General features: G+C 48.6%; 1 protein-coding gene across 7 annotated transcripts; it reads left to right on the top strand.

Annotated features, from left to right (window-relative positions):
* The first annotated feature begins 746 nt into the window (after positions 1-746).
* Positions 747-15,165, top strand: jade1 (jade family PHD finger 1). Of its 7 annotated transcripts, none has more exons than XM_076978100.1 (11): positions 747-903; positions 2,479-2,560; positions 6,769-6,833; positions 6,993-7,150; positions 7,420-7,610; positions 8,003-8,214; positions 8,311-8,478; positions 10,015-10,131; positions 10,476-10,970; positions 12,202-12,319; positions 12,525-15,165. In XM_076978100.1, the coding sequence occupies exons 2-11, from the start codon at positions 2,512-2,514 to the stop codon at positions 13,427-13,429; spliced, it is 2,478 nt and encodes an 825-aa protein (XP_076834215.1). In that variant the 5' UTR covers positions 747-903; positions 2,479-2,511; the 3' UTR covers positions 13,430-15,165. The 7 variants fall into 7 exon arrangements, with proteins under 7 accessions (XP_076834215.1, XP_076834219.1, XP_076834218.1 ...); XM_076978104.1 differs by having other exon boundaries at positions 780-903; positions 2,495-2,560; XM_076978103.1 differs by lacking the exon at positions 747-903 and adding an exon at positions 952-1,090.

The following is a 15,165-nucleotide window of genomic DNA, read 5'->3' as shown; positions in this document are numbered from 1 at the left end:
GCAGAGGCAGAACCCTGCACACACATTCTCCGTGTTTACTACTCGGATCAACAAATTCAAGTCTTCATATTTCAACCAGGTGCTTTGGATTAGGGTTAGAATTCCACTAAAAGGTACACCCCTCTTCACAGGCATGTGGGGTGGACAGGGACACATTAGTGTCACACATCACAAACACTGAAGTGGTATTTCAGCAGAATGTTTATGTGCTTGTTACACTCCATACATCATGTCCCTTTAAATCTCGTTTTTTGGTTTAGACACCAGAAACTTACATGATCTGTACAATACTGGAATTGTATGTGCACATTAACCATTTATGGGACTTTTCACTTACAGGCAGCCCAAAAATGAATGTTTCAGTTCACAGATCACCTTGTGACTCTGCTATGCACAGGTGTGATGGTTTGTGCTACAGTATGTTGTAAAGGAGCAGTGACTCCGTTCTGCTGAAATACCACCTCAATGTTTGTGATGTGAGACTAGGAAAATAATCCATGTTGAGATTCCAACCTTCACATTTGAAAACATTAGCTTTCTCAACAACTGTCCAAAACGGGTATTAAAATACACGCAGTATTATTAGTATAGATTTTTCATAGTAAAAGTGTAAGAGAGCAGCAGTTATTTGGTTATAGACTGTAAAACAAGATCGTGTACATTATATTTCTTTAGTCGAATACTGATAAATCACTTTGAATACGTTATTATGGGCAGGAACGTGGAGGTTGGGCGCCCCCGTGTGGTGGCAGAGGCGATGGCAGGAGAACACACACACGTACGTAAGTTGGTGCGCGCGGGGCGGGGAGGCGACCGTGCCGCCCGAACTCAAACTGTGAGCAGCACCATTGGCTCGCGGCACGGAAACGCCAACGCAGGAGCGGCGAGGCCTCGTCTGTGCAGGTACCGTCCCGTTTCGGTGTCTACCGCGTTTCGGGAGGGTTGGGGCGGGCCGCGCTGCCCCCCACGCGCCACCCGTTTCTCCGTGATTTCCGCGAGCTGCTCGCGCGCAGATGGTCCGGTGCAAATGTAGTACGTCATTAAAATGGCGCCAAAAGATTAAGTTCGGGGGGCAATAAATCTGCCCCGGGTGGGTATTAACGGGTTCCGACCCCGTTATCGGGCTTCCCCGGGGCTTCCGCGCCACACGCAGCGCCGATCGGGACCGTTACCGTGCAGCTATCTCCGCCGGGGCGGACGCGGTTCGGTAGCGCGAGCGAGCGCGCGTGCGCGCGCGGGCGGGTCGCGGCGTCCCTGTGCAGCTGCGCGCGCGACAGCAGGACTCGCCGCTCGCGCTCGGGGCTCCAAACTTGCGCTCAAAACTTTCAGCGCGCGGCGCAAACGGCGAAATGCACGAACGCGCGTGTCTCGTGTCGGGGCGGTTCTGGTCCCGGGGTCGTTAGACGGTCCTCCGGTACTTCACGTTAGTTTGACGGTTCTGTAGCGTCTGTCACTGCTCGCCGTGCACGGTGCTCCACGGTTATTACGAACCCAATGAGGTAACGTGTGATTAATTTACATACGCACAATCACTTTTAATAATGTGTTCACCAACATCATTAAAATCACAAGTTTAAGTATCTTAGCCGGAGCGAACGGACACGTTTGTTGATGTTCGGGTTTAAGTTGCGGGTTTAATGCTAATCGCATTTACTCGTGTGATCCAGACCGATTGTGCAGTTGGGATTTTACCCGCACTGGAAAAACACGGAGAAATATACGAATAATTCCAGATAATTAATTTAGTTGCTCATTTTGTGCGGGCACTGTGATGGTCAGCTATGCCATGTCAGGGGGCGTGGCCTCGTGTTTTTTTTTTTCTGTTTCTGTTTTTAGCATGGGCACCTTTAGCACCCTCCTTTGGATCCAGCGTCTAACTTCACAACGTGTGTGTGTGTGATGTTGGGCTCACGTTAACCTCACACAGCAACACAGTGTGCGCAGCGTGTTTAACCGTGTTTTTACAGTGTTGACACGCTGTGTTGACAGTTTTACAGTGTTGTATTTTAAATGTGGTTCGAGAACGCACGTGCCGACTCGCGTGACGTTTTAACGGACGAGGCGATTGTTGCGTCATTTCTTGATGTTTCTGGAGTTTTGCGTCATCTGCTCGGTCGCTGTATCCTCAACTGTCACGTGTTCCAATCAAAAGTTTCCCGCGAAGTCACTGTGACGTTTTCGTTCCTAATAAAAAATTTAATAGCTAAAAAATTTCTTAGTTTTACTATTTTACCTTTCACTCGTTGCTTGAGACCGAAATGTTATATCTTTGACTTTGAGGTTATTATAATGATGTAATATTATAATTATTGTTATTTGTTTAGTTTTTACATTATCACTGTACTGTTTTCCACTGCATAAACTGCTGGTGAAGTTGCCATACCGTTACATGTAAACGCAGCTTGGCTGGTGGGTAGTCTCAGCAGTAGTCATTCACTAATACTCAGGACCATCTGTGCTGTGTGTGGGGTTAAACAGGACCTGCTGTGTGCAGATCTGTGAGGGCTGACCATGAAGAGAAGCCGTGTGCCCAGCACCAGCGAGGAGTCCGACGATGGAAGTAAGACTCACAGCTTTTACTTTCATCTTTTTCTCTTTTCATCCTTTTTCGTCTTCTTGGCAAGTATGTAAGTTTTTCAGAACGTCTACTGTTATTTATTTTTTGCCACTTCATGTTAGTTTTTCAGTACGTTGTATGGTACTGGTCTTGTCACGGTATGTCCATTCTGTGGTATCTCCTCATTTTGTGGTGTCTTTATGTCATATCAAACGTAGAGGTTTTTCTAGAACACTTCTGGCGGTTGTCCAGGTCCAGCCTATTCAGTCTCTCATGTTTACATTCAGTGAAGGCCCACAGCAGGTCCACACATGCGAGTGTGAGGAGTGTGTGCACACGGACAGAGACCAGGGCCAGCCAGCCACTGGGGAGCTCCAGCAAGGTGGTGTCAGGTCAGTCAGGAGTCAGTCAGGAGTCAGTAGTCTGGTCAGTCAGGAGTCAGTAGTCTGGTCAGTCAGGAGTCAGTAGTCTGGTCAGTCAGGAGTCAGTAGTCTGGTCAGCCAGGAGTTGTGTGGTGAGTAAGATCATCTCTACCTGGGTTATGTTTAGTAAACCCTGTTAACAGCGCAGATCCTGGGACCTCCCTCTCCACAGTGCAGCGAGGTTCTCCTGTGCTAACACACCGAGTTCATGCTGTCAGGCTGAACCAGAACAAGCACTCCACTGAGTCCTGATGACAGGCTGAGCTCGTGGTCATGATGCAGCTCATGGAGAGACGCTCCGTGCGCTGGTGCACTGTGCCTGGGCTCGGAGAAGCAGACGCGTGTGTCTGGGAGTTTCACTCGGTGTGTTGGGTTTCACACCTGGTTTCCCCCCCCCCCCCCCCCCCCACCTTCACTACCAGTTCACCCAGTTAACTGAATAATGTGTTGAAGTCTTGGTGAAATCTCTCCGCTACGCAACAGTGTTCTTGATCAGCACCAGAGCGAGGCTGCTCCGTAGTTTAGCATCAGGCAGAGTGCAGGACAGCAGGACACCTGCATGTTGAATGGTTAGGACAGACGGGACACTTGGATACTCTAAACCATATGTCCTTTCTGAGTTGTCAAGAAAGCATTTTCTGCAGGAAATAATGAGTTTGAAGTACACACACACACACACACACACACACACATGTGAGTGTGCTGATACACCACTACTGTCTCACTCTCAGCATGGCATTAATTTATTCAGGTCATGCATTGATAATTATAGTTGTTGAGTGGAGTGTTACCAGTTCTCCCAGTGCCTGTATGGAGTGTTACCAGTTCTCCCAGTGCCTGTATGGAGTGTTACCAGTTCTCCCAGTGCCTGGGTGGGTGTCCTCCAACAACTCTGGGCTCTTCACCACTTGTGCATGTTGGGTCCATTGGCATCGTTAAATTGGACGTGTGTGCGAGAGATTTTCCCTTCACATTAATGTGTAATCCTGTAGGACAACCATGGAAGGACTTACACTTTCAACAATGGGGAACATTTAGAAAATCTGTGCTGACTGTAGGTTTTAATCCACTCCTGAAACCTCGTGTCATTTAGACTTTAAACCCAGTGTCTGTAGGTTTTAATCCACTCCTGAAACCTCGTGTCATTTAGACTTTAAACCCAGTGTCTGTAGGTTTTAATCCACTCCTGAAACCTCGTGTCATTTAGACTTTAAACCCAGTGTCTGTAGGTTTTAATCTACTCCTGGACTCTCGTGTCATTTAGACTTTAAACCCAGTGTCTATAGGTTTTAATACACTCCTGAAACCTTGTGTCATTTAGACTTTAAACCCAGTGTCTGTAGGTTTTAATCTACTCCTGGACTCTCGTGTCATTTAGACTTTAAACCCAGTGTCTGTAGGTTTTAATACACTCCTGAAACCTCGTGTCATTTAGACTTTAAACCCAGTGTCTGTAGGTTTTAATCCACTCCTGGACTCTCGTGTCATTTAGACTTTAAACCCAGTGTCTGTAGGTTTTAATACACTCCTGAAACCTCGTGTCATTTAGACTTTAAACCCAGTGTCTGTAGGTTTTAATCCACTCCTGGACTCTCGTGTCATTTAGACTTTAAACCCAGTGTCTGTAGGTTTTAATACACTCCTGAAACCTCGTGTCATTTAGACTTTAAACCCAGTGTCTGTAGGTTTTAATCCACTCCTGGACTCTCGTGTCATTTAGACTTTAATCCCGGTGTCTGTAGGTTTTAATCCACTCCTGGACTCTCGTGTCATTTAGACTTTAATCCCAGTGTCTGTAGGTTTTAATCCACTCCTGGACTCTCGTGTCATTTAGACTTTAAACCCAGTGTCTGTAGGTTTTAATACACTCCTGAAACCTCGTGTCATTTAGACTTTAAACCCAGTGTCTGTAGGTTTTAATCCACTCCTGGACTCTCGTGTCATTTAGACTTTAATCCCGGTGTCTGTAGGTTTTAATCCACTCCTGGACTCTCGTGTCATTTAGACTTTAATCCCGGTGTCTGTAGGTTTTAATCCAGTCCTGGACTCTCGTGTCATTTAGACTTTAAACCCAGTGTCTGTAGGTTTTAATACACTCCTGAAACCTCGTGTCATTTAGACTTTAAACCCAGTGTCTGTAGGTTTTAATCCACTCCTGGACTCTCGTGTCATTTAGACTTTAAACCCAGTGTCTGTAGGTTTTAATACACTCCTGAAACCTCGTGTCATTTAGACTTTAAACCCAGTGTCTGTAGGTTTTAATCCACTCCTGGACTCTCGTGTCATTTAGACTTTAATCCCGGTGTCTGTAGGTTTTAATCCACTCCTGGACTCTCGTGTCATTTAGACTTTAATCCCAGTGTCTGTAGGTTTTAATCCACTCCTGGACTCTCGTGTCATTTAGACTTTAAACCCAGTGTCTGTAGGTTTTAATACACTCCTGAAACCTCGTGTCATTTAGACTTTAAACCCAGTGTCTGTAGGTTTTAATCCACTCCTGGACTCTCGTGTCATTTAGACTTTAATCCCGGTGTCTGTAGGTTTTAATCCACTCCTGGACTCTCGTGTCATTTAGACTTTAATCCCGGTGTCTGTAGGTTTTAATCCAGTCCTGGACTCTCGTGTCATTTAGACTTTAAACCCAGTGTCTGTAGGTTTTAATACACTCCTGAAACCTCGTGTCATTTAGACTTTAAACCCAGTGTCTGTAGGTTTTAATCCACTCCTGGACTCTCGTGTCATTTAGACTTTAAACCCAGTGTCTGTAGGTTTTAATACACTCCTGAAACCTCGTGTCATTTAGACTTTAAACCCAGTGTCTGTAGGTTTTAATCCACTCCTGGACTCTCGTGTCATTTAGACTTTAATCCCGGTGTCTGTAGGTTTTAATCCACTCCTGGACTCTCGTGTCATTTAGACTTTAATCCCGGTGTCTGTAGGTTTTAATCCACTCCTGGACTCTCGTGTCATTTAGACTTTAAACCCAGTGTCTGTAGGTTTTAATACACTCCTGAAACCTCGTGTCATTTAGACTTTAAACCCAGTGTCTGTAGGTTTTAATCCACTCCTGGACTCTCGTGTCATTTAGACTTTAAACCCAGTGTCTGTAGGTTTTAATACACTCCTGAAACCTCGTGTCATTTAGACTTTAAACCCAGTGTCTGTAGGTTTTAATCCACTCCTGGACTCTCGTGTCATTTAGACTTTAATCCCGGTGTCTGTAGGTTTTAATCCACTCCTGGACTCTCGTGTCATTTAGACTTTAATCCCGGTGTCTGTAGGTTTTAATCCACTCCTGGACTCTCGTGTCATTTAGACTTTAAACCCAGTGTCTGTAGGTTTTAATACACTCCTGAAACCTCGTGTCATTTAGACTTTAAACCCAGTGTCTGTAGGTTTTAATCCACTCCTGGACTCTCGTGTCATTTAGACTTTAATCTCGGTGTCTGTAGGTTTTAATCCACTCCTGGACTCTCGTGTCATTTAGACTTTAATCCCGGTGTCTGTAGGTTTTAATCCAGTCCTGGACTCTCGTGTCATTTAGACTTTAATCCCGGTGTCTGTAGGTTTTAATCCACTCCTGGACTCTCGTGTCATTTAGACTTTAATCCCGGTGTCTGTAGGTTTTAATCCAGTCCTGGACTCTCGTGTCATTTAGACTTTAATCCCGGTGTCTGTAGGTTTTAATCCACTCCTGGACTCTCGTGTCATTTAGACTTTAATCCCGGTGTCTGTCTCACTGAGCTCCACTCATATACCATGTGTTCTCACCTTGGCTTTGTTGTCTAGGTAACTGCACATCATGGTCTCAGATGTCCAACTCCAAGAGACGAGAAGGGAAGAGACCCTCGGAGGTAACGCCCCACCTCTTAGCTCCGCCCCCAAGCCTGTCATTTCACCACGATTGTAGAACTCACAGCTAATCACATGCCATTACTTCTAGAACTTCTCCACTGCGTTTGATCTCATGAGGTTCATAATTTCATGTTGATTGGTTTGACCTGGTTTCGCAGGTGTTCAGGACGGACCTCATCACAGCCATGAAGCTTCACGACTCGTACCAGCTGAACACGGAGGACTACTACGTGCTGTCAGACCCGTGGAGACAGGAGTGGGAGAAGGGGGTTCAGGTGCCCGTGAGTCCACACTCCATCCCCAAACCAACAGTCCGGTACGTCTCCTACACACACCCCCCACCAGCAGCCTCTAATGCTGCTTTGGTTGTTTAAGAACAAATTCTTGTTTTTATTCTAAGATTTAATATGTAAATATGTATATAGATGTATTTATAAGTTGTTTTTTATTCTAATGAAAGGTTTTATATGCAAATGTGTATATAAATATATTTATAAGATCTTGTTTTTTATTCAAATGTAAGGATTTATATGTTAATGTAATATAAATATATTTATAATTATTGTTGTCTTTATTCTCTCATAGAGTTGTGGCGGAAAAGTCTCCGGCGATTTTGTTCACTAGGCCCAAGAAGCTTCTTGTGTCGTGGGGGGCGGAGCCATCGATGCTGGGCTACGTGCCGATTGGCACGCTGTCAGAGGGGACCTGTCGCTATGACCTCAGTGAGGAAGACGTGGCCTGGCTGGAGGAAGCCAACAAGGAGTTCAGTGAGATGGGTGAGGACTTAACTTATCTCTTACTGCCCATTCACAGCCTAAATCCTGGGGGCCCCAGCCCTGCTCCTGGGGGTCCAGCCCTGCTCCTGGGGGTCCAGCCCTGCTCCTGGGGCCCCAACTCTCCTCCTGGGGGTCCAGCTCTGCTCCTGGGGCCCCAACTCTCCTCCTGGGGGTCCAGCCCTGCTCCTGGGGGTCCAGCCCTGCTCCTGGGGGTCCAGCCCTGCTCCTGGGGGCCCAGCAGATTACAGTCTGGCTACAGAGCTGGATCCTTCACTCCTGGGACACCCAAAAGTTCTTCTGCTCTCTGAAGTTTTGTGTGTGTGTGTGTGTGTGTGTGTGTGTGTGTGTGTGTGTGTGTGTGTGTGTGTGTGTGTGTGTGTGTGTGTGTGTAGGGATGCCGGCGCTGGATGAGGACACCATGGAGAAGGTGATGGAGCAGTTTGAACACAGATGTTATGACAACATGAGTCACGCCATTGAGACGGAGGAGGGTCTTGGTATCGAGTACGACGAGGACGTGGTGTGTGACGTGTGTCAGTCACCTGACGGCGAAGACGGCAACGAAATGGTGTTCTGTGACAAGTGCAACATCTGTGTGCATCAGGTGTGTGTTCGTGTGAGCAGTCGGGCTTAGCCAATGAGGGACCGTGACTGTGTGATGCCTCCTTACACACACGCGCGTTGTGTTCGTGTCCTGCAGGCGTGTTACGGCATCCTGAAGGTTCCTGAAGGCAGCTGGCTGTGTCGGACGTGCGCTCTGGGCATCTCGCCCAAATGCCAGCTGTGCCCAAAGAAGGGCGGAGCCATGAAGCCCACACGTAGCGGCAGCAAGTGGGTCCACGTTAGCTGTGCCCTCTGGATCCCTGAGGTGTTGACACACACACACACACACACACACACACCATCACACACACACACACACACACACCATCACACACACACACACACACACACACACACACACACACCATCACACACACACACACACCATCACACACACACACACCATCACACACACACACCACCATCTCACACACACACACCACCATCTCACACACACACACACACCATCTCACACACACACACACACACCATCTCACACACACACACACACCATCACACACACACACACACCATCACACACACACACCATCATCTCACACACACACACACCATCATCTCACACACACACACACCACCATCTCACACACACACACACACCACCATCTCACACACACACACACCACCATCTCTCACACACACACACACACACACCACCATCTCACACACACACACCACCATCTCACACACACACACACACACCACCATCACACACACACCACCATCTCACACACACCACCATCTCACACACACACACCACCATCTCACACACACACACCACCATCTCACACACACCACCATCTCACACACACACACACCACCATCTCACACACACACACACCACCATCTCATACACACACACCCCACCATCTCATACACACACACCCCACCATCTCACACACACACACACACACACACACACACACACACACACACACACACCACCATCTCACACACACACACACACCACCATCTCACACACACACACACACACACACACACACACACACACACACCACCATCTCACACACACACACACACACCACCATCTCACACACACACACCACCATCACACACACACACACACACACACACACACCACCACCATCACACACACACACACACACACACACCACCATCTTCCACACACACACACACACACACACACACACCACCATCACACACACGCACACACACCACCATCACACACACGCACACACACCACCATCACACACACACACACACACCACCATCACACACACACACACACACCACCATCACACACACACACACACACCACCATCACACACACGCACACACACACACCACCATCTCTCACACACACACACCACCATCTCACACACACACACACACACACACACACACACCACCATCTCACACACACACACACACACACACACACACCACCATCACACACACTCACACATTCCACTGTGTCTCTCTCTCACACACACCACCTACACACACACATACATCCGTCACACACGGATTGAAGGCAGCAGTAGACAACAGTGTGTACTAGCAGAACACAGAACACACCCAGCCAGACAGCACAGAACACTGTAACCTAATAGACACACGCCCAGTACAAACCACAGAACACACTACACAGGATCAGGGAATACAGAGTACAAAGAGCACAGAGCCAACTCTCTCTCTCTCTCTCTCTCTCTCTCTCTCTCTCTCTCTCTCTCTCTCTCTCTCTCTCTCTCTCTCTCTCTCTCTCTCGCTCCCCCCCCCCCCCCCCCCCATCCCCCCGTAGGTGAGCATAGGGAACCCAGAGAAGATGGAGCCCATTACGAGTGTGTCTCAGATCCCCAATAACAGATGGGCTCTGATCTGCTGTCTGTGTAAGGAGAAGACTGGAGCCTGCATACAGGTACACACACATCCACACACACACACTCCTCACACACACACACTCCTCACACACACACACTCCTCACACACACACACTCCTCACACACCACACACACACACCACACACACACACACATCCACACTCCTCACACACTCCTCACACACACACCACACACACACACCACACACACACACACACACACACATCCACACACACACATCCACACACACACAACCACACACACATCCACACACACACACATCCACACACACACACATCCACACACACACACACACCACACACACACACCGCATGCTGTCATCTAGCGTGGTGCGTAACTTGCGTGTTCTTCGTCCCTTCAGTGCTCTGCTAAGAGTTGCCGTGTGGCGTTCCACGTGACCTGTGGTCTGCAGTTCGGTCTGAAGATGACCACCATCCTGACCGAGGACGATGAGGTGAAGTTCAAGTCCTTCTGCCCTGCACATTCGGGCCTGCACTGGCCCGACGGAGAGCGGGACGTGTCCCGCGCGCCCGCAGACGAGCCCGTAGGGACGGGGTCCGTGTTCCCGCCCCGTGTGGGCGGGGCCGGTCTGAGCGAGCGGAAGCTCCGCGTGCAGCAGCTGGAGGACGAGTTCTACCGCTTCGTCGCCATCGACGATGTTGCCGAGCACCTGGGGTTGCCCCTGGAGACGGTGGACTTCCTGTTTCAGTACTGGAAGCTGAGACGGCGAGCCGCCTTCAACCTACCGCTCATCACGCCGAAGAGGGAGGAAGAGGAGAGCCTCGCGCGCCGCGAACAGGAAGTCCTCCTCCGCAGGCTCCGCCTCTTTACCCATCTGCGCCAAGACTTGGAGAGGGTAGGTACCACTCAGGCCACGCCTCCCAGGCAACACTCAGGCCACGCCTCCCAGAAGCACAAGTATCTGCCGTGTGCTCAGAGCAGGCAGACACTCCTGTAGACCTACCTCACACTCCAGACTGACACTCCTGCAGACCTACCTCACACTCCAGACTGACACTCCTGCAGACCTACCTCACACTCCAGACTGACACTCCTGCAGACCTACCTCACACTCCAGACTGACACTCCTGCAGACCTACCTCACACTCCAGACTGACACTCCTGCAGACCTACCTCACACTCCAGACTGACACTCCTGCAGACCTACCTCACACTCCAGACTGCAGTTCTTATTTTGTGTTGTAATTTTTGTTGGAGGACTCACTGTCCACCCACTGAAGTCCTCGCTGTCTCTCACTGTCTTAGTCATTTCTCCTGGGAAACTGCGTTCAGTGGTTTAAGGCGCTTCATCCTTTTGTGCAGCTGTGACGGCTCTTACATCCTCGTCACTCTGGTGATTCACCAAGGGTTTAAAAGCTCTGGACGCAGTTTAATGGAGAATCAATTAACCTCTCTGGAGTCGCTTCAGTGCCACAGGCTGTTTTAATTAGGAATGTGATTAACTCAACAGAAGAAAGTCAACAACTCGACGCGTTTATATGTAGGAAAGAGAAACAGAAGACACATGGTCCTGAAGCTTGTGGGTGATGTGTCTACGGAACGACAGACAGATTGTCATTTTGATTCAAGTTCCTGTCGGTGCTTTGGTGGCAGTGTGGAGCATTTCTGCACCATTTGAACCCGTTTTGTGGGGTGATGTGAAAGTTTAGTGTTGAACTTCCCAGTGCACCTCAGATCAGTTTTATTCCATCCTGAACCAGGATGAGTTGTACATTTTGTTGTACATTTGACTTTTTTTTTTTTTTTTTAGTGTAGTAGGGCATCAAGACGTCTGCCGTCAAGATCAAACAGGGTTGGGACATTAAAGTTTGAGTTTGTGGGACTGTGTTGATGATTTGTGCCATTAGAGGCAGCTGTGTCAACACCCTGAGTGACGTGAGTACTCGGGTCGGGCTGGATGTGACCTCTGGAGGAAGGAGCCCGTTCAGGAAGAGTCATGTGTGCTGTATTCACTCAGAGCTTGTTTTTGGTGGGCTTACGTGTGTGTGTGTGTGTGTGTGTGTGTGTGTGTGTGTGTGTGTGTGTGTGTGTGTGTGTGTGTGTGTGTGTGTGTGTGTGTGTGTCAGGTGAGGAACCTGACCTACATGGTGACCCGTCGTGAGAAGATGAAGCGGTCTGTGTGTCGGGTGCAGGAACAGATATTTCACCATCACGTGCGTCTACTGGAGCAAGACAGACTCTCTGGTGAGACTGCTGCCACCTTGTGGCCAGGAACACACACACACACATATTCATATATACACACATACACACACACACACACACACAAACAGGTTACATAACATCTCTGCTGATTCCTGAGTCATCTCTGCCTGTCTTCTCTGGTTCTCTCTTTTCTTTATTCTTTCTTTTTTGTTATTCCCTCGTGTTTTTCATCCCTGTCTGTTAGGCGTGTCGTCCACGAGGCAGCTGGAAGAGGCCATGTTCTACTTCCGGGTTGCGCCGTCCACGTCCACCAGTCCGCAGCCCCTGAGAGGTCACACGGCCCAGAACAGCGCCACCCAGAACACGCTGCGGGTCAGAGTGTCCAGACGCGGCCATGGCCGGGAGGCCCGACCGGCCAAGGTGTCCAGCTCCGAGCCTTCGTTTCTGGACAAGATGTCCAGCCCAGAGGCGGCGGTCCCTGCTGGCTGTGGGGGGGTGGGACAGGGGCAGTGGAGTGACGCTGGGGACACCGTAGGGACAGATACGGAGCGCCCCCTGGAGGAGCGGAGGAAGAGGAGGAGCAGGGTCTGGGACCAGAGACCGGCAAGAGAGAAACACAAGCCAGGGTCAAAGGTCACGGACGAGCTTATGCAGAAACACGTGGATGGTAACAGCGTGTCTGACGGAGTGGTGGTGCCTGACGGCAGAGGGTCCAGAACTAAAGGTTCTCCCGTGGTGATCCAGCACAGGTATAATGGCTCTCTGAGGAGGGTGCACTCTGGTCAGGACCAGGACGGGTCAGGGGACCAGGACGGGTCAGGCTCAAGCGGTACGTCAGCACGGCATATCAAAAAATGGGGAAGCTTCCGGATTCCGAAAAGAAGTGAGCGAACAGCGGGAGCGCGGGACGAAGACGGGGACGTCCCGTACTCTCGTCCCGTGAGATCGCTAGCTGCAAGCCCGTCCCCTCCAATCAGAACGCGACTACGAACAGGCACGGAGAACCGTAGTCTCACCCCGGAGACTGACCACAGCCAGGAGCAACAGCAGAAGGGGTGCCAGACCCAAACCCAGCGTCTGCGCAGTCACAACCCAGTGGCACCGCGTTATGGTTCCGAGGTTTTACGACGTGGAGTTCTTGCGTCGTGAAACTCCTACCAAGGAAACGTCGTGAAGTCGGTGTCAATAATGTCGTCTTTCTTGTATAATCCAAATAAAAGCAGCACTTACTGGAGCCACATGTGCGATACACACACGACGTTTTATGTCTCATTAAATGATCTTTGTAAGATCTTCATTCCAGAATTGAAAAAAATCAAATATAATTAACCAACACAAGTCATTTGTTTTCTAAACTGGTTATTTGAACACCATGCCAGTCTAATTTTGCATCCCAGAATGCATCAGCTTACACATCATGTTTGAGCCCATGAGCACGAGACCAAGCCCGGTTACCATGACCATCCAAGCACGTACATCCAGGACTTCAAATAAATAAACTTTGTTTCTATATGTATTCTTATTTATTGGTGTTCTTGCCAACATGGCCAGCTTTGAAAACTGAACCATGTTCAATCATACATGTGGCTCCGCTGAACGCTGTGTGACCGCCAGATGTTTATTTTTCTAATTCCTGTTTCCTGATGCTGCTGCTTTTGTTTTGTGCTGATTGACCTGTGCTGATTGACCTGTGTCTTTTCTGCCCTGTACGATGCCGTATGACAAGGTCTGAAAAGGCAGAGCGATAATCTTCTATTCAAAGACAGTGATGTTGATTTAGCGAACAATAACTTGCTTAATTTCTGTTGGGTGTTTTTGGAGGGGGTGTCGTGATTTCAGGAAATTGAACACTTTATGTGAGACATGTTGAACACTGCTTTGAATCAAGCAATGAAACGGACATGTGACTAACAGAAGAGCTGGTCTTGATTTATCCTTGAGGTAGCACACCAGACTAAATCAGTCAAGTACCTATCAAGCCCTTCATTCAGCAGACTCCGTGTGTTAGAGTAGAGAGGGGTGTACTGTGCAAGGCTCGGCCCAGCACACCTGGGGACCAACAGCCGCGTACTGATGATCACCTGAACATCTGGCCCTTTGTGTGTCCCTGACCTTCTCTAGCAGAGCTTCAGCACACAGTTCATACCCGCTATTTCAGTCTTTTCTTTCCTTTCTTCTTGGGGAGCTAATACTAGTTCAGAGCTGCCCATGAAATTCTATTTATGAACGTATTTATTTCAGTTGTCATTTCTGTTAAGAGATTGTGGCACTCTTGCTGACATGGCACCTGTGTTTTCAGGTGTATGTTCCCCCTCCCAGCCCCCAGTACCAGTACCAGCCCCCAGTACCAGTACCCGCCCCCAGTACCAGTACCCGCCCCCAGTACCAAACCCCAGTACCAGCCCAGTTCAAGACTGAAGAGTTTTCACTAGACAAACTCCATTCATTATTCCGTCTGCAAATCTGCAAATTTCTAGACAGTATCTAGAAAAATGGCCCAAAGTCTTTAATTCTTTATAGAAATATGAGTGTTGATTTGTTTTATAGGTGAGGTGTTAATATGGCTATAATAACCCATTACTTTAGTCCACCCTGACATGGCACCCTGGTCTGGACTCTGTTTTTGGGAAGGTAGGGTCTGGATCTGCTGACTGATCCCATATTTCAGCTCTTTGATGTGTAAGAAGTTGAAATTAAGGACTGAGATATCTAGACTGCCAGGTCATATCTAGACTTCTATATTATTGTATGAAATTAGACTGCATCTTAAGGGCCCCTTAATCTTGCAAGAATCATAAATAAATTAAATCTTTTAAGTAAAAAAAAAAAAAGACAGTCTACAGATCTTCAGTCTCCCATGTTGGGCAGGTCTGTTCAGACCTGTT

This window comes from Brachyhypopomus gauderio, chromosome 17, assembly GCF_052324685.1.
Source record: "Brachyhypopomus gauderio isolate BG-103 chromosome 17, BGAUD_0.2, whole genome shotgun sequence".
NCBI classification, from domain to species: domain Eukaryota; kingdom Metazoa; phylum Chordata; class Actinopteri; order Gymnotiformes; family Hypopomidae; genus Brachyhypopomus; species Brachyhypopomus gauderio.
The sequence above is the reverse complement of the archived record's forward strand: the minus strand, read 5'-3'. Positions and strand labels throughout refer to the sequence as shown.

Bases quoted from the DNA above. Each gene is read 5' to 3' on its own strand.
- jade1 (XM_076978100.1), top strand. From the start codon at position 2,512: ATGAAGAGAAGCCGTGTGCCCAGCACCAGCGAGGAGTCCGACGATGGA. The intron at 10,132-10,475 runs GTACACACACAT...TCGTCCCTTCAG, and splicing joins AGACTGGAGCCTGCATACAG to TGCTCTGCTAAGAGTTGCCG. The intron at 12,320-12,524 runs GTGAGACTGCTG...CCTGTCTGTTAG, and splicing joins GGAGCAAGACAGACTCTCTG to GCGTGTCGTCCACGAGGCAG.